Below are 18,682 nucleotides of genomic sequence, written 5' to 3' on the forward strand. Positions count from 1 at the left end.
ATTGAAATTCTTTAACATAGGAAACTGCACTTGGTCTTGTAAATTTTAACAAACCCTGCTGTATAAAAACGGATGCGATGTGGATGACAACTGAGATGAAAATGCCCATTTTTTCTGGATGAAATACAGATGATTTTCTATACGCTCATGTGAACCTAGCCTTAGAGTGTTGTGCAGCCAAAAGACCGTAACCCTGCCTAGCCGCAGCGGCTAATGGCTGCATGATTGGGTGGGTGTAGTTTTGGCTGCCCATCCAGCTACATCGGGCAGTCTCACTTTTAGAGGGGCTTGCTCACACTTAGGTATACATCGGACGAGTGCTATGTTTTATCGGATAGCACTTGGCCCAATGTTATACTGTGGGGCAATGCAGATCTGTGATTGTTTTCTCATGCTGATTCTGCATGATACAAGTGACTCCGTAAATTGGACCATACACATCCATACCAGTCTATGGGTGAGTGTAAAACATTGAACTGCACTCGGATGTTACCTGAGTGCAGTCTGATTACTGCGCACCCAGACAATGGAGAAATTAAGTTCTCCATTTTCTCTGCACCTGTGATACGATTCTCTCATGCTAGACAATCTGATCATCGTACCATGACACTGTGCTCAAATATGAGGGAATCTATACTAGAGTGAGCGTACCCGAAAGCCGTGTGTAGACGTCCTGACCAACAGCAAACAGAAGGTGGGTTTTGGACTCTCTGGGTTAAATTGTTCAGCCCTTGTGATATTATAATTGTTGTCCTCTTATGATTATAATTTTATAGGTATCTGTTTTGTGATCTTCCTTAGAATAATCGCCTCTAACAGCACACAGGGCTCCATGTCTCCTCTGAAGTCATCCAGGGTGTCTGCATCCACATCAGCAGTGGCAAGAAGAGTGGGGCTGAGCGCAGGGTCCTCAGCCAGCAAGATCAAAGGGTGAGTGTCATGTATGAGATGCCTCCAGGCTTACTAGAGTCTGCACTTAGTGGAAATCCAGCTGGACAGTAGTTTCTGAACTTAATATCTGTTTTACTGAAGCTTTTCAATGAAGCCTCTAATAGAATTACCATAAATGAGCTACTTTCATCTCAGACATTAATGACACATCCTGTGGATATAATATTAATGTCTGACACTTGTGCTACCTCCAACTACATTGAGAACAGGGCTGAGAAAGAAAACGTGCTCGGCTTTTTTCTGGAGCTCCTATAGAAGTGTATGGAGAGATCTGCACATGCATTTACAGCACTGCACGATGGGGTTCATCTTTGACATAGGTGTGGATCCCCGAGATGGAATCCTCCTTTATCAGTTCTTTATGGCATATCCAGGATCTTGTAGAAATCCCATAACCGCTTTGTTCTGCATCATTCTGTCGCAGATTCTCTCCAATTTGATTAGAAAAATAGCTGCATTACACTCGCTGGTGTCAGTCGGGAACAATTGGTGTCTATCACACAATGGATTGCGTTTACAACTGAAGCCTCAACACAAGTGGGAGCATATGGTCACTATGTGACACCTTTATATGGGGTCTGTACACTTTTAATTTTTACTGAAAGAAGAGTAGATGGAAAGATGTATTAGTCCCTAAAGGACTTCCTGTCCTCCATACACCTTAGATTGCTGTCCTTTCGGGTCCATCTTTGAGCTGGCTGCTATCTCAGCCATGTCTTCCATACACAAGAGATCTCACTATACCGCACTATCCTGGGTTCTCTATGAGAAAGCCATTGCCAAACATCTCTGTCGGCGGCTTTACTCTTAGGGTGTGTGCACAAACTGCGGATTGATCCGCGCGGATTTTGCAAAATCCGCAGGTAAATCCGCAGGTCAAAAGACCTGCGTATTAGCTTGCGGGTTTGCCCTGCGGTTTATCACCTCTACAATGGAGGAGATGGTAAACCGCAGCGGAATCCGCAGAAAGAGTTGACGTGCCAGTTCTTTCTGCGGATTAGAAACCACAGCAAATCCGCACCGTCTGCACTGCGGTTTCCATTTCCCATAGGATATTATGGAACTGTACACCGCAGCAGAAACTACTGCGGATCCGCAGCAGAATCCGCAGCATGTGCACACACACTTTATAGGATAAAAGGATCGGCCATTCCAAATCAGAACTGCCGGATCCTTACCTTCCCTGACAGCTGTTGGGGCTCTCATACACATTAGACTGTCGGCTGAACCCATCGATATCTGCAGGTTTGGTTGACGTTAGCCTAAGGCTATGTGCCCACATATGCAGAAAATTTCTGCATGAAAACCGGACCCCTTTCACAGAAAACGCGCGCTTTTTATGCATTTTTTTCCGAGTGTCCCCAGTCTCATAGAAAATTGCTAAAAACGCGGACTTTTCCGCAAAATTAATGAGCATGCTGCGTTTTTTACCGTGATGCGTTTTTTCGCAGAAAAAAAAATGCATCAATATGCACAAAAAGTGCAGAATGCATTAAAATGAATGGGATGCTTCTTTTGCCGGTAAAAACGCTAAAAAAACGCTTACGTTGGCACACAGCCTAATATGTATGGGGGCCTTAAAAGAAGGGATATTATAAATCTATATAGCTGTTTTTATGACTATATATGATCATCAATATATAGAGAAATAACATCAATTTAGACAATATTATTATGACTTAAAGGGCATTGATGGCTGCATTATCATTACATTAATATAGAGAGGATTGATAGGGTGTAAAATAGGTGTCAAGAAACATCGTCATTGCACCATTATTTTTTTTTCGTAAATGCAACTTAGTATAAAAGGTAGATGCATGAAGCCTCGTAATGAACAGCGTAAATCAAAGTCAGAGGTAATGACTGGCACTGAAGACATTAACACCTTTTGTCAGTCTTCCATTCTGGCTTTTGATTTTCTGCGTGGGATAATGTACCATGATTGCATGTGACAATACTATTATGCCATTGTTCTAATGACTATCAGAAGTATGATCTGACATATACTATAAAGTGGAGGTACTGCAATTATATATAAAGGTAGGTTAATTTTAACATTGAGAGATTGAATATCAAAACTAAAATCCAGAAAATCACACTGTATAAATTATATAAATTTATTTGCATTTTGCAGTGAGAAATAAGTATTTGATCCCTCTGGCAAACAAGACTTAATACTTGGTGGCAAAACCCTTGTTGGCAAGCACAGCAGTCAGACTTTTTTTGTAGTTGATGATGAGTTTTACGCACATGTCAGGAGGAATTTTGGTCCACTCCTCTTTGCAGATCATCTTTAAATCATTAAGATTTTGGGGCTGTCACTTAGAAACTCGGAGCTTCTACTCTCTCCATAAGTTTTCTATGGGATTAAGGTCTGGAGACCGGCTAGGCCACTCCATGACCTTAATGTGCTTCTTTTTGAGCCACTCCTTTGTTACCCTGGCTGTATGTTTTGGGTCATTGTCTTGCTGGAAGATCCAGCCACGCCCCATTTTTAATGTCCCGGCGAAGGGAAGGAGGTTGTCACTCAGGATTTTACAGCTCCATCCATTCTCCCAATGATGCGATGAAGTAGTCCAGTAGCAGAGAAACACCCCCAAAACATAATGTTTCCACCTCCATGCTTGACAGTGGGGACGGTGTTCTTTGTGTTATAGGCAGCATTTCTCTTCCTCCAAACACGGCGAGTTGAGTTAATGCCAGAGACTTCAATTTTTGTCTCATCTGACCACAGCACCTTCTCCCAGTCACTCACAGAATCATCCAGGTGTTCATTGGAAAACTTCAGACAGGCCTGCACATGTGCCTTCTTGAGCAGGGGGACCTTGCGGACACTGCAGGATTTTAAACCTTTACGGTGTAATGTGTTACTATTGGTTTTCTTGGTGAATGTGGTCCCAGCTGCCTAGAGATCATTAACAAGTTTTCCTCGTGTAGTTTTAGGCTGATCTCTCACCTTCCTCATGACCAAGGATACCCCACGAGGTGAGATTTTAAATTTTGTCCCAGACATCGAGCGACAGTCATTTTGTATTTCTTCCATTTTCTTATATTGCACCAACAGTTGTCTCCTCACCCAGCATCTTGCTTATAGTTTTGTAGCCCATTCCAGCTTTGTGCAGGTCTATGATCTTGTCCCTGACATCCTTATAAAGCTCTTTGGTCTTGCCCATGTTGTAGAGGTTAGAGTCTGACTGATTAATTGAGTCTGTTGGCAGGAGTCTTTATAAAGGTGACTATGTAAGACGGCTGTCTTTAATGCAGGTAACGAGTTGATTAGGAGCGTCTAATTGGCCTGTAGGAGACAGAACTCTTAATGGTTGGTAGGGGATCAAATACTTATTTCTTTTTTAAATCAAATACTTATTTCTCACTGCAAAATGCAAATAAATTTATAGAATTTATACAATGTGATTTTCTGGATTTTATTTTTGATATTCTAGCTCTCAGTGTTAAAATTAACCTGTCCTTAAAATTATTGATAGTTCATGTCTTTGTCAGTGGGCAAACTTACAAAATCAGCAAGGGATCAAATACTTATTTCCCCCAATGTATGTATATGTTTATGTGTGTGCATGTATGTGTGTGTATATATGTATATATACTGTATATACACAGTGGGTGAAATACAGGGTGGGCCATATATATGGATACACCTAAATAAAATGGGAATGGTTGGTGATATCAACTTCCTGTTTGTGGCACATTAGTATATGGGAGGGGGGAACTTTTCAAGATGGATGGTGACCATGGCGGCCATTTTGGATCCAACTTTATTTTTTCCAATGTGAAGAGGGTCATGTGACACATCAAATTTATTGAGAATTTCACAAGAAAAACATTGGTGTGCTTGGTTTTAACATATCTTTATTCTTTCATGAGTTATTTACAAGCTTATGACCACTTATAAAACGTGTTCAAAGTGCTGCCCATTGTGTTGGATTGTCAATGCAACCCTCTTCTCCCACTCTTGACACTCTGGTAGCAACACCACAGAACTTTTCCCATTTTATTTAGGCATATCCATATAAATGGCCCACCCTGTAAGTATTGAACACTTCACCAATTTTCTTATTAATATATATTTCTAAAGTGCTACTGACATGGAATTCTCAACAGATGTCGATAACAACCCATCCAATTCACACAGACAAAAAAAATAAATCCATAGAGGTATATAAAGTAAGTTATGTGTAATAATGAGAAGTGACACAGGGAAAAGTTTTGAACACACTTACTGAAATGTATGGAGTAACCAGTCTTATGCATTGCTCATGTGTGATTTTGGCTCATGAGTAAGTTTTGCAACAATAAGGTTGTGAAGGTCTTAAGACAGCTCCCGGGTTTTACCCATCATGAGAAGTTTCTTGTGTGGCACCTTGGTAATGAGACACCTTTTTATAGTTGAACCAGCTGATATTATTTTTCAGTAAGTGGCAGGATTGCTTTCTAATTACTGAGAGATTGTAGCTGGTGTCATGAGTTTCCATGGCTTTTTTCACCTCTCCATGTTTTCAATAGTTTTTCTCTGTTTCATTTTTCGTTATTGCACATAACTTAATTTATGGACATCTATGGTTCAATTTCTTTCTTTCATCTGATGTGAATTGTCATTCGCACCTTTAGAAGTCTATTTATGTAGCAGAATATTCATGTAATGCTATATAGTCATCTCATTGTTATCACTGGCATGAGTACAATAGAGGACGTCACCTCAAAAAGTCAAGATCCAACACTTACTATAGGTGATAGTCTGAGCTTAGCTCCTCCTCCTCTCTGCACAGTGACCCACGCACAGGTGCCAGAGCATGCCCACAACACTCTACCATGAGTCCTCTCCAGACTGCAGGTTCCTATGGTTCGTGCAGCAGCTGTAAATCTCTAAACGCTGTTATCAGCGGCTCAGGTAACCACGTACAGAAAACAAAGTGACAAAATCTACAATCAGGAAATAAGCTACAATAAAAAAAATAATACTAAAACCAAATTTGTATCAATATCTGGTTTGAATTAGTACAAAATTTAGATGGCACGTTTCTTTGAAAAAAATCCAATAAAGGTTTAATTAATTTAGAAGTGGAAAAATAAAACAATCCTGATGTTGGCGGTGTCTTGTATTCATATTCTCCGTAGCAGCGCGCACCTTGTGTCTGCATGGTGTACCGTCACATTGTGCAATAGTTTGGTTGGTTAATAAATGAGAAGTGTCCTGGGGTAAAGGTAAATACATAATCCAAGCCGGTGGAGAAAGCCGGCACTGGAGAGAGACGTGGGGTCTTTGAATGATAACAACTTGAGCCTGTGCCATGATGTCTTGGATAAATAAATGCTTCCTGCAGCCCGGACTGCTCTCCGGCTCACGTTTCCGTTCTCTGGAAATTCCCATTATTCAGCTGAAATCGAACAGAGGGAAATGTTACTACCACAAATTATACATGGTTTATATAAAATGTCATCCCACCTATAGATCAGTGAGTAAAAGAACCGTAATCTCTTGTAGGCGTCCGCTCCCCCACGTATTGTTCTGGTGTCTGCAAAATATTTCCTGTGGGGATTTTTTTGCCGTCCTATTAAATATCCTGAAGTATAGATAGCCATTTTGTGGGATCAGGCCGCATTTAGGAGAAGTCAGGTTTAGGCCCGGTTACATCAGAATGGAAACCTTCGTTGGAGGCTTGCTTCTGATTTCCCAACTTTTCGGCCAGATGGAATGCAATGCATCCCACTGTGTGGGCGTATTAGACTCTTGTAGTGAGAGTATGGATCAGTGCGGTATGGGGGTTTATTGTATAATTTGTATATGGAATGGCCTCGCTTTCTACCCTATCAAATATAGGAGAAATAGATATACCCATTTATACCATCCCAATGGAAGCCAAACAACTCTCTTTTGGCCATTGTCAGGTGAATGCAATCCTATATAGAATACATGGTATACATTATTAAATGGATCTCTTAGACCTGATGGGACTGGTGTGTTTATTTTGTAAATCCTTGTCAGAATGGCTGTACCATTCAGATATTAAAGGGGTTATCTTGGACTATTTTTTTTTTTTTTTTTACCATCAGCCTAATAACTAACAGGCAGATAGTTGCTAACTCCTTGCTTGTTGTTCCCAACGCCGATCTCTGCATAGACCATAGACCGCTTCTGGCGGCAATTCAGTGGCTTCCGCTGACATGGCATCTCTTCTGCTCCACTTTCTTGACGTGGTGTGACTGTCGACATCATGCTGATTCAAGGAAGAATGCAGAAATAAATGGGTTAACCTGCCCTGTCATCGAATGATGATAAGACAGGAGTCCGAGTAATGCAGTTTAACACTTCTTCATTAGGACCAGCCGCGAGCATCATGGTTTATCCTGAGGAAGACATTTTAACACTTCGAAATACGTTGACAAATAAGCTACATTACTTGGATTCCTGTCTTCACATCATCCTTCAGCGGCATCACAGGTTAACTCCTTTATTTCCGCTTTCTTCCTTGAATTTTGACGTGGGTCTGCAGCAGCCTTAAGTCTCTCCAGTGGTTGTGTGATCCCACCCCGACCAGGTGAGCACGATTGTGCATTCTTATTTATACTTTATACCCAGATAAGACCCTATTGTGCTTTTTGTTATTCCTTAGTTTTTACACTTCGACATCATGCTGATTGACAGCCAGTTCCCCACTACCAAACTGCAGGGAGTCACTGGCTTTAAATCAATATCACATTAGCAGTCACGCCCCATCATTAGCTCAGCCCAGAAGAAGAAAACCTGCACTATTGATGTGTAACAGCTGAATCGCCAGCAGGAGCGGCCAGTGAACACTCTGAGCTGGCGCCGACTAGAGCAGGCAGGTAGTTCTCTCTGTTAGAAACTATGTGACTTAATTTTTAGGCCCATAGTAAAAATGAAATAAAATAGTCCTGGACAACCCTGTTAACATGGGCAAATTCTAAGTGTCGATATACAGTGAGAGAACTCTATATTTATTTTCTCCCCTGCCCAGTCTGAATGGCATCGGTAGCTTGTACTGAGCATTGTTACATTTCAGGGAGGGGCACTGAGGTGCTTTTTACCTCCCTGGGTGGGCAGAGATAGAAATAAGTGTCTGAGACGCTTTAAATTCCTTTATGCAAGTTTAACTCAAAGTAACTACACCAGCCCCATCAAGTATTTGACCATGTATGCAGTTTGCATTTTGATGTCTGGTGCTAGATACGCTTTAGACAGCATTGGTGTATACACACAAGGTAGCTTTGGAACATGATGTGAACAGATCTTGTCTGTCTTCGTAATGTGCCTCTTCTCAGTATATAGAGATGTAATGATATCTTACTAGTTTTTACTGTATTGTTTCTGCTGCATGAATATATGTATACACGGTATAACCCGGGAACTCCGCACGGTAGCCTAGTGGTTGTGCATGCTGGGGACACTCATTACCCGTGTAATACTTTGCTCCATTAATGGCTCCAACATGTCATCAGTTCATGTCATTTTCCTGCATGTTCATCAGCCGTGTCAGTGCACCAGGGTCTGTGATATCCCCCCTGTTTTCTCCTCTCAGTTATTCTGTAAATTCACGGTACGCTGGCTCCCTTGGGAATCTGAACTCTGCTCTGGAGGAGATAGACAGCACCCGCAGTTCCTCTCCTCCCCGCCCCAGCTACTCCCCGGCTCACCCTTCCAGCTTGTACCCCTCCAGTCCTCATGGGCGAAGCCAAGGCGAGCTGAACAACAACCGTAACTGGAATGTGTCTACCGCTGGCAATGATTCCTCCGGATCCTTCCGACCCGCATACACCGGCCTCACCTCCTCTGCACGCTACCTGAGCCGCTCCATTCCTGTAAGTGTCCTTATATCGCACCATCAGGCACACAAGTTGGCGGTATCATTCATTCCTGCCTATGCTTAACGCTTCCCTGCCTTGGTTTCTTCTTAGCTAACATGGCCATGCCGCCCTGCTTACCTGACAACATGTTCTATGTATCCATGTATGGGTCACAGAGACAGAAGAGATTAACCAGTCCAAGCGGGATTATAATCTACATTGCAATATTGTAAAATAAAAACGTTTATGTGACCAAAATGCATCAGGGAGCCCTAATTGTATGCTACGTGCACGCTCATCTTATGGAGCAGCTGTGCAACTTGGTCTGTTTAGGAAGCACACGTTAATGGATCAAGTCCCATTTCCCTGGGGTCCCGTGACTTTAAGGACGCGCTTCCTCCAGATGATGACAACCAGGCGGGCTACATAGTGAGAAGTGATTCCTCAGGGACCGCAAGGAGAGTAGGAACATACTTGGTCACTGGGCCCAGATTTTATGAACCAAGGCAGATAGTAGTTACCATGCAGAATACTCATCCATATTACACTAGCGGATACATAGTGTTGAAACAAGTGCAGTGCACAGATATATATATATATGGTCAGGAAACTCCTCTAACGGGAATCTGTCACCATTTTTTTTTTGTTCCATTTAAGAATAGCATAATGTAAGGGCAGAAACTCTGATTCCAGTGATGTGTCACTTACTGGGCTGCTTTCAATAGTTCTGATAAAATCCCTGTTTTATCTGCTGCAGATCTCTCAGTTCTCTGAATGCTAAGCTCTATATAATCCCGCCCAACACTACTGATTGGCAGGTTTCTTTATGTACACTGTGCATAGGCAGAAAACTGCCAATTAGTGGTGGGGTAGAGTTATACAGAGCTAATGAATATAGAGGATTACATGGCAGCAGGTTTACTAGTCCTCTAGTGATAAAAAAATCACTGTTTTATCACCTGGAAATGATCAAAATTACAGTAGGCAGCCCAGTTTATGACACATTGCTGGAATCAGTGCCTGTGCCCCTACATAATGCCGCTCTCAGATTACGTGGCAAAACCTGTTGACAGATTCCCTTTAATGTATGTCAAATCTGTTAATCTCTATTGGTTTTTCACAACTATTCCATAGTTGGCAAATACTAGAGAGAGTTCTCCTCCATTTCTATGGTTTTTTTTTTGTCAGTATAAACATTTTACTAGAAATGAAATCTCCAATTGGCGTGTTATTGTTCCCCCTGCTTCCCCCCCATCCCCCGGCAGCACCCCCAAGTCTGTATTGATTGTGGTCCTGCTGGATAATGACTATGCATCTGTTTTCTTCCAGTCCCTTCAGTCTGAATCTGTTCAGTTCTAAAGGCGCCCACGCAGCCGCTAACCCTTTCCCCGCCATGAATCCTCTGCCGTGGAGACATGAAAGCGGAATAAAAAAGAGGAATCCATTGTCCAGATAGAATTTGAAGCTTAATGAAAGCACGATCACTACCCACTACTGACGTATATTGCTCTGCTACTGACCGTTTGTTTTTTATTATAATCTCTGATTTTATTTTTTTTTTTAATGGACTGGATTTTTATATTGAATTATTTTTTTTGTAGAATTCAGGACTGGTTTGTACATATTTGGTTTGCAAAGATGAATGTACTAATAAGGTGTGTATGTACATATTGCATAGTATATTCTGATTAGAACCACATAGGTAGAATGCCGGATTCTCGAAATTGTCAGTCCATTGGGAGTGAGCAATGGGAACATCAGACCTTAAGTGCCCGATGTGAAGACAATTGCTGAAAAATGCTTACCCAGGTTCTGTCGGCTCTGTCTTCAGGATCCAGTGCTGTGGGTCCGGAACTTCCCACTGGTACACTACCTGGGCACCAGCTGAATAACCTTGACGGCGTTGTAAGGAATTATCTGACCAGTGCAGGAAAGACCTGCTCTTAGCGGACTCCTTGCAATGCCCCCCAGGGTCATTCCGTTAGTCTATGTCCACATGGCCGTTCAGACGCTCCGTTTGTCTGTACTGGTTTAGGAACAACCCCAACTTAGTCCCAAAACTGCGTATAAGGTCACATGCAGTGAATATTCAGCAAACCCATAGAAGAAGCAAGGAGCGTAAATACAATGTAAAAGATCAAAACCTTTATTGAAAATTCATCAGATAAAAAAAATTATTAAAAACAATTAAAATTTAATCCACACAATGAAAATGAGACGGGGAAACCAGAAATACTATATATGTCTATGGCTGGGCACATATAGAAATAATAGCTCAAAGAAAAATCCCCAGAAAAAGTAATAGGCCGATGTATCAATCTGCACAACATGCTTTTCTCACGGGAGCATTGTCACACTGGATACCCCCTGATGAAGCACGTTGTGTGAAACGCTCGCACCTTGATCCCTTATTTTGGGCGGTGCTATGTCTGTGAATTTCTATGATTAATGTCTGTATTTGAGATATATTGTTTTCATGTGGTAGTTCGTTTTTAATGTTTTTTTTATTTACACTTGCTATATTGTGTATGCAATTTTATACATAGACCTATTGCCTTTTTTGGTCTTTTTCTTAATTTTTTTTATTGTGCTGTTATTTCTATATGCGCCCAGCCTTATACATACCGTATGTAGGGTTTCTGTTTTTCAGTTGTATGGATTTATCTTTATTGTTTTCAGTCATTTTTTTTCTGCTGCATTTTCAGGAAAGTGTGTGATGTTTTGTATTATGTTCACTGTGGTCGTTTTCACGCGCCTTCTATGGTTCTGCCGTTTTAGGTGAAACAAACGGATCTGTTGCATCAGTTATGGAAACAGAAGCAGATGAACCCTATTGATGTAAAATGGGACAGACATATGGAATGTCCGAGTGGACGTGCGAACGGAGTCTGACTGTTTTCACACCGCGGTAATATCGGCCCATTTTAGCATCTATATTCAGACTGTAATATCTGAACCTTCTGTTGTTCAGCTAAACTGAACTTGGATCACCACGATTTATGTCCTGGTTCAGCTAAACCTAGGAAGATTTGGGTATTGCAGTCAGATGGCGGTGATGAAATGTCCCCTTGTATTATAGCGGTGTACAGTTCCACTACTGATCGCAACAATCCGGCATTCCAGCTATTTATCACTGTGTGTATATTTATATATCTATATATTTTGTATATTTATATATAATGTATGTTTATATAGTGTATATTTATATACTCACACGCATATATATATATATGTACAATATATATAATCAGTAGATAGATAAGGGTTATATATTGACATATCTTGAAATATATTTTCAATTTTAGAAACTCTTTGTAACCGAAAAAATCTGAAGATCTATTTTTCTGTCTAGAATCATATTTTTGTAATAATGTTTGCTTTGGATTATTCTTTACCTGCATTGCAAGTAGATTTTATATAAATGCAACATTAGCGTGACCTGATTACGGAACAAATGGGAGCGATGGGAGCATTATGTGTAACTTTTTTCTATTTTATAGAATTTTTATAAAATATATAGCAAATGCACGTGTTCATCCCTGATGAACATCCTGGAACTTGTTCGGATCTGGAGTAGTGTTCTATTTCTGTTTTTTTGGGTTTTTTTAGGCAGCTAGATCGTTTGCTACAGTTCTGCCTTACAAAGACAAATGTGTATTAATAACATGGTGTAAATGGTTCAAAATGTGCTTTAAGCCATAGCGACGCTTGACTTGGAGGAATCTTTTTCAATTAAAACTAAAGGGATTGTCTTTAATAGGGTATGGTACACTTGCTTTATCATATCATGTTATTATAGGGAATCTGTCACCTGATTTTGCTACCAGGGACAGAGACCCTGATTCCAGGAATGTATCACTTACTGGGCTGTTTGATGTCCTTTTAATAAAATCCCAGTTTTATCAGCAGGAGATTATCACTAGAGGACTACTTGGTCTGCTGCCATGTAGTCCTGCCACGCCCCCACTACTGATTGGCAGCTTCCTGTATACACTGTGCATAGCCAGAAATCTGCCAATCAGCGTGGACAGGATTATACATAGAATTGCAAGATCTGCAGCAGATAAAACCGTTTTTAGTAAAAACTGAAGCTCCCAGTAAAGTAAGTGACACATCGCTGGTGTCAGGGTCTCTTCCCCTACATCATGCTTCTCTCAGATGCAAAAACCTGGTAACAGATTTCTTTTAAATATGCAGCTTATTTAGGATGTAATTTATTGAACTGTTGGTAACAGATTTTGAGCTATGGTTACTTACTGGCTGTCAAAAATATCAAAATATAATGTGTTTTAATTGGTGACATTCATTGTTGTGCTGAATTAAGTTTAATAAATTGTTTTAGATTGGAAGAAACAAACCCACACAAACTGTACTAGAAATAGCGCCACTGTAGGCTTAGTCTGGTGCTGCAAGCTCCCCCCTAGTCACTTCACCGTGGCGATTTCTGTATGACATGGTTTTTTAAATCTCTACAGCAGAAACTATAATGGTGGTTTAAAATTCTACAGGTTACTGATCGCTGGTCTAGCATACAAGACTGTTAGTCTCTTTTATTAAAAATGTCTTTTAAATGTTGTTCCTTACACATAAGAATGATTTCTAAAAACTGGAGATGTAAATATGATATATGTCTTGAAATGTGGAAGAGGGCTTATTTTAGAAAATTGATGAAACTGGCATGTGAAGCTCTGAAAGCCATCTAAACACTGCTCCCCTGTAAAGGAAATCTGGTGGAACCTGCACTGTCACATCGCGGCGGAGATCTGCACCGTGCTTTGGTTTATCTAGAAAACAAACAAAAATCCTACATTATAGTAATAATTAAATTCCGTCCAGTGATTTTTTTTTTTTTTCCCCTTTTGTTTCGTTTTTATGTAGACAGTTTTGATTTATATATAATTTGCTGCACAGCTTCACTGATGATTTCCATTTACATGAATTCATATTACATTCAGATGATAGAGATGGTGTCAGTAATAAAGGCACATATACAGCTGTTAAACACATCCATTTGTAGTAATATACTGTGATTTGGTGCAGGCTTAAATGGAGCTGTCCCACAAAGTACACTTTAATCAATTGATGTTGGAATGCAGATTTTTCCTGCACTTCCTGTGACATTTCATTTGAGAGAAGTCGCACAGGACGTCAAGGGAAGCTGGTGCTGCACTCACTTCCTTGCAGCGTCTATCATCCCTCATGGAATAAGTCATCATAAGGGGGCAGCCCTGCTGTTACTTACTACGTTTCCCTGCATTGCTGCCCTCTAAAGATGTCCTAGATCTTGGGGATAGATGAGTTCAGCACTGGCGTTCTGCTTCTATCTCCGCTGTCGCTGCTGCTAAATATGAAAGAAGAGGTAAGCAGGGGCGGAGTTAAAAACCAGGGAGGGATCTCCAGCGCCACCCACTGATAATGATTCCTTTGAGGGTGGTACTAGAAGCTATGGGGTGGCGCTTTTGTTACTTCACTGGTTCTATCTCCACCCCCTTATCAACCACAAGGGTTTGCCCTTGAGTCAGTAAGTAAATGAGGTCATGAAGAACCACAGCTCTGAAGTAGTTTGTATCGTTTAATGCTGCTGTTACTACATTTGAGTTTCTTTGACATGATCATCTATTTCCGAGCTTCTTAGTGGCGTTGATATATAGTATGGCTGTAAAATATTGACTTTTTTTTAAACATTTCTGTACATAATGATTTATTTAGCAGTCAAGTGCATATGTATCCTCTAATGTTACCAAAGTCAGTATCGGCAGTATTTGCCCTGAACAATGGGTTATTTTAAAGCAACATTACACTGACAGTGGGAGCTATTATTTTAAGCCTGTAAATTCAGTTTCCGGTATTGTGTTTTGGATATCATAGTCCTGTAAAGCGAATCATTTCATTAATGTGTCTTACTAAATGCACCTCAAAGATTAACTCCACTCTAAAGCCCCCGTCACACACAGCGATCTCGCTAGCGAGATCATTCTGTGTGACACTTATCAGCGACTGGCCCCCCTGCCGGGTATCGCTGATTGTTGTCGAAAGCCCTGGACATTTTTTTGATCGTTGGTCTCCTGCTGGCCAGCATGCAACGCTGCGTGTGGCAGGCGGGAGACCAGCAAGCAGGAGCTTGTAACCAAGGTAAACATCGGGTTTCTAAGCGCCGCGCGGCGCTTATAAACCCGCTGTTTACCTTGGTTACCAGCTCCCTGCACCAGCGCACTGGTATCTAAGGTACACAGCGACGCGCGCACTCGTCGTTGCTGGTGCTGATCACTGGTGAAGCTGCCTGTTAGGCAGCTCACCAGCGATCATGTAGCGACACACCAGCAATCCTGACAAGTTGATATCATTGTCGGGATCGCTGGTGAGTTGCTATGTGTGACGGGGCCCGTACTCTGAAACATCTGCTGTGACTGCATTTATCCCCAGTAACAGTAACTCTTTCCTCCCTTTTTACAGTCTGAGAGGGATATTGAGTCATCACTATACAGCTGTTTTAGTTCGTGTGTCACAGTGGGAAAGGTCGCTACCAGGTTCTTTTTTTAAACGGGATGTCCAAGGGGTTGTCCAACCATCAAAGCTTTTTACCTTAATTAAAAGTTTAGCTATGAAAGGTCAAAAAGCATATTGTCTCCTTTATTTCACCGTGCTTGAGATTACCAGCAAGCACATAGATGGCTGGAGGAGATATCCAGCCTGATAATCACACTAGAAAACACTTAAAGGGAACCTGACAGCCTGATCTATGCTGTATAACATAAAAGTCTGAAATGGCTGAGCCAGTGTCTTATGCCCAAGCTGATGTTAGCTGCTCCCCAAAACTCTTATCTGCTAAGTGGCAATTACACTTTGTTATTACATATTTAAATTAGGCCATTAGGCCATATGCTTTTTTACTGCTCTTACAAAACATATTCTACTCCATTCTGTCCCAGTTGTGATTATGTACTAATTTGATTCTAATATCTATTATTACAATGTACTTTGTTTGTAAGACAACCCCTTTAAGTTTGTTTCCATATAAAGTTTCATCATTATATTTGATAAGGAAAAATGTCCTCAATTGTAGACATTTTTTAAATAGCGTAAATATCAAGGCTGGCCCACGACTTTGTCCAAGTTTTTAATTTTGGCCCTCTGTGTATTTGAGTTTTACATCCCTGTTTTAAGGCTAAGTTCACATGTAGCGGCATTCCTGCAGAAGTTACCGTGAGAATTCCGGAATTCCATTCCGCGGGAAAATCGCATTTTAAATTCCCGCGATTTTCCTGCGGAAAAACTAGCGATTTGCAGGCGTAATTAGCTTGCAGAATGCTAGCGTTTTCCAAGTGAACTGTAGCATCGCTTGGAGAACTGATTGACAGGTTGGTCACACTCGTCAAACACAGTGTTTGACGAGTGTGACCAACTTTTTACTACTGAGGCTGCCTATGCAGCCTCAGTAGTAAAAGATAGGATGTAAAAAATAATAAAAAAAAAATTAAAAATATTGTTATTCTCACCTTCTGTCGTCCCGCGCAGCCTTCCTGCCTCTCCCCACGCTCCCAGCATCTTCCAGTCCCAGTAATCCTTTGCGCAAATGACCACGAGACGTCGCGCTCCCGCGACGTCATCGCGAACGACCGCGAGACGTCGCGCTCCCGCGAGACCCCAACGTCATCGCGGTCATTCTCGCAAAGGATTACTGGGACCGGAAGATGCCGGGAGCGTGGAGAGAGGCGGGAAGGCAGCGCGGGACGCCGGTAGGTGAGAATAACAATATTTTTTATTTTTCATTCTATTTTTTACAGGGATATGGTACCCAGTGCCCGGAGGACAGTCTCCTCTCCTCCGGACCGTGGGTACCATCCGCAAATGTTCTGCTTACCTTTCGCATGGTGGGCACAGCCACATGCGGAAAGTAAGCAGAACAATGCATTCCTATGTGGGTGGAATCGCTGCGATTCTGCTAAATTAATGAGCATGCTGCGTTTTTTACCGCGAAGCGATTCCGCCACGGAAAAAAACGCAGCATTAGCACAGCATTGCGGAATCCCATAGGATTGCATAGGTTTCCTATTTTTCGCGGCAAAATCGCGCGTTTCAAACCGCGACATGTGAACGCAGCCTTAGAGAAGCTTTTGGTGGCTTATTGGCTACACCATAAGAATAGGACATCTACTGTGTTCGAATACCAGGTATGTAATGTAATTGCACTCTGACACTTGGATTTTCAGGTTTTGATATCTGGAGCAGCAAGCACATTTGTAAATTGATTAAATTTGATACATGTATTTATTGATTGATATAATGTGAATAACCCTTCAGTATCCGAACCTTCTGAACACCTGTTAGCTTGACATTGAAGGAAAAGGGACTTACAGCAGTCACACCTTCATTTCTTTGCTTTCAATGGAATTAAGCAGTGTGTAATTAACCCTGCACTTGTATATAAGCAATAAACATCTCGTAAGCCCACCAAGAGATTGTATTTAAGTGATGTTTCTGTTGATTCTACAGTAAACAGAGTGGGGCTAAGGGTTTAACTGTGGCTCATATGCAGCAATATCCAGGACATAAGCCCTCCATTTCAAAATTCCCTCCACTAGTGAATAGGAAGAAGTTTAGATCCTACAAAGTGTTAATGCACATCAAATGCAGTCATTTAAAGAAGAACTCCCATCAAAGTTTTTATCCCTTTAATGTATTGCAATCATGTTATATAGCCCTGTGTACTTACAATTGCTCATTTTGTCTTTCTACCCAGTAAATTCGTCTCTTTTCTCTGCTCTATGTAAAAACAGGAAGTCTATGTCACCTGTAAAAATCATTGCTCTCTTCAATTTCTGACCCAGTTGCTCCCCCTGCCAGGGACTTTTGTAGTGAATCATAAGTCATACAGGGAAATTTGGCCTCCTGTTTCTACTGTACATAGAGCTTAGATGGATTCAGCTCGTCAGTTTTTAATCACGTGATGTCATAGACCTAATGGAAAAGAGAAGAGTTAGCTGGGTAGAAAGGCAAAATGAGCAATTGTAAGTACACATGGCTATATAATTTGATGACTGCAATATATTAGGATAAAAACTTCGATGGAGGGGGGTTTCTTTCATATGGTAATTACTGCCTTAAGAACTAAGTTTAGCTCCTACTCTGAGTCTGTGGATGGGTTTATTGGTGAAGTGTGAATATGGTGATCCTAGTCACAATAATCTTTGGTCCCTGGGAGACTTTAATGTACTAGAACTCAAAAAGTGAAAATAAAATGTGTTAAAAAACCTCTAAACATTCTGTGTAGTCGTAAATGATCTCTTAATAAATGTACAGCAATAGAAAACTATTTCTACCTCCCCTCCAAATGAAAGTTGTTATTGATTTAACTATTTTATTTAATAAAGAACTGTATTATGCAAATGTGTCCATATGTGTTTACCCGAAAGCTGTTTATTATTTATTTAAAGGGGTTGTCCCGTCATAATTGTTAAAGATGCACCTGTCCCCAACCTCCCAGCTTTTTGTTTAGTGGGGTCCTCATTGATTGACAGAACAAACTAGCATCATAGTTTAGCTGCTGGCCCAACACTGCCTTGTCTCTGCAGCATCGATCAGTGCAGCACCCCTGAGGCTGACCAGAATTAGGAGCTTGCCTCTGCAGTATCAAAGAGGGCAACACCCCTGAGGCTGGCTAGGATTAGGGGCTTGGCTCTGCAGCATCAAAGAGCGCAACACCCCTGAGGCTGGCCAGGATTAGGGGCTTGGCTCTGCAGCATCAAAGAGCGCAACACCCCTGAGGCTGGCCAGGATTAGGAGCTTGGCTCTGCAGCATCAAAGAGCGCAACACCCCTGAGGCTGGCCAGGATTAGGGGCTTGGCTCTGCAGCATCAAAGAGCGCAACACCCCTGAGGCTGGCCAGGATTAGGAGCTTGCCTCTGCAGCA

General features: G+C 41.4%; 1 protein-coding gene across 1 annotated transcript in view; it reads left to right on the top strand.

Moving 5' to 3' along the window:
* CDC14A (cell division cycle 14A) overlaps positions 1-18,159 on the top strand; it is a 161,330-nt gene extending 143,171 nt beyond the window's left edge. Inside the window, exons 14-16 of the mRNA XM_073571653.1 lie at positions 802-930; positions 8,508-8,787; positions 10,102-18,159. Coding sequence (XP_073427754.1) covers positions 802-930; positions 8,508-8,787; positions 10,102-10,131 — 439 coding nt within the window. The 3' untranslated portion in view covers positions 10,132-18,159. The remainder of the gene's footprint in view (positions 1-801; positions 931-8,507; positions 8,788-10,101) is intronic.
* The last annotated feature ends 523 nt before the right edge of the window (positions 18,160-18,682 follow it).

The sequence above is a fragment of the Dendrobates tinctorius genome, unplaced genomic scaffold (genome assembly GCF_039654945.1).
Source record: "Dendrobates tinctorius isolate UK_male_01 unplaced genomic scaffold, ASM3965494v1 ptg000029l, whole genome shotgun sequence".
Classification (NCBI taxonomy): domain Eukaryota; kingdom Metazoa; phylum Chordata; class Amphibia; order Anura; family Dendrobatidae; genus Dendrobates; species Dendrobates tinctorius.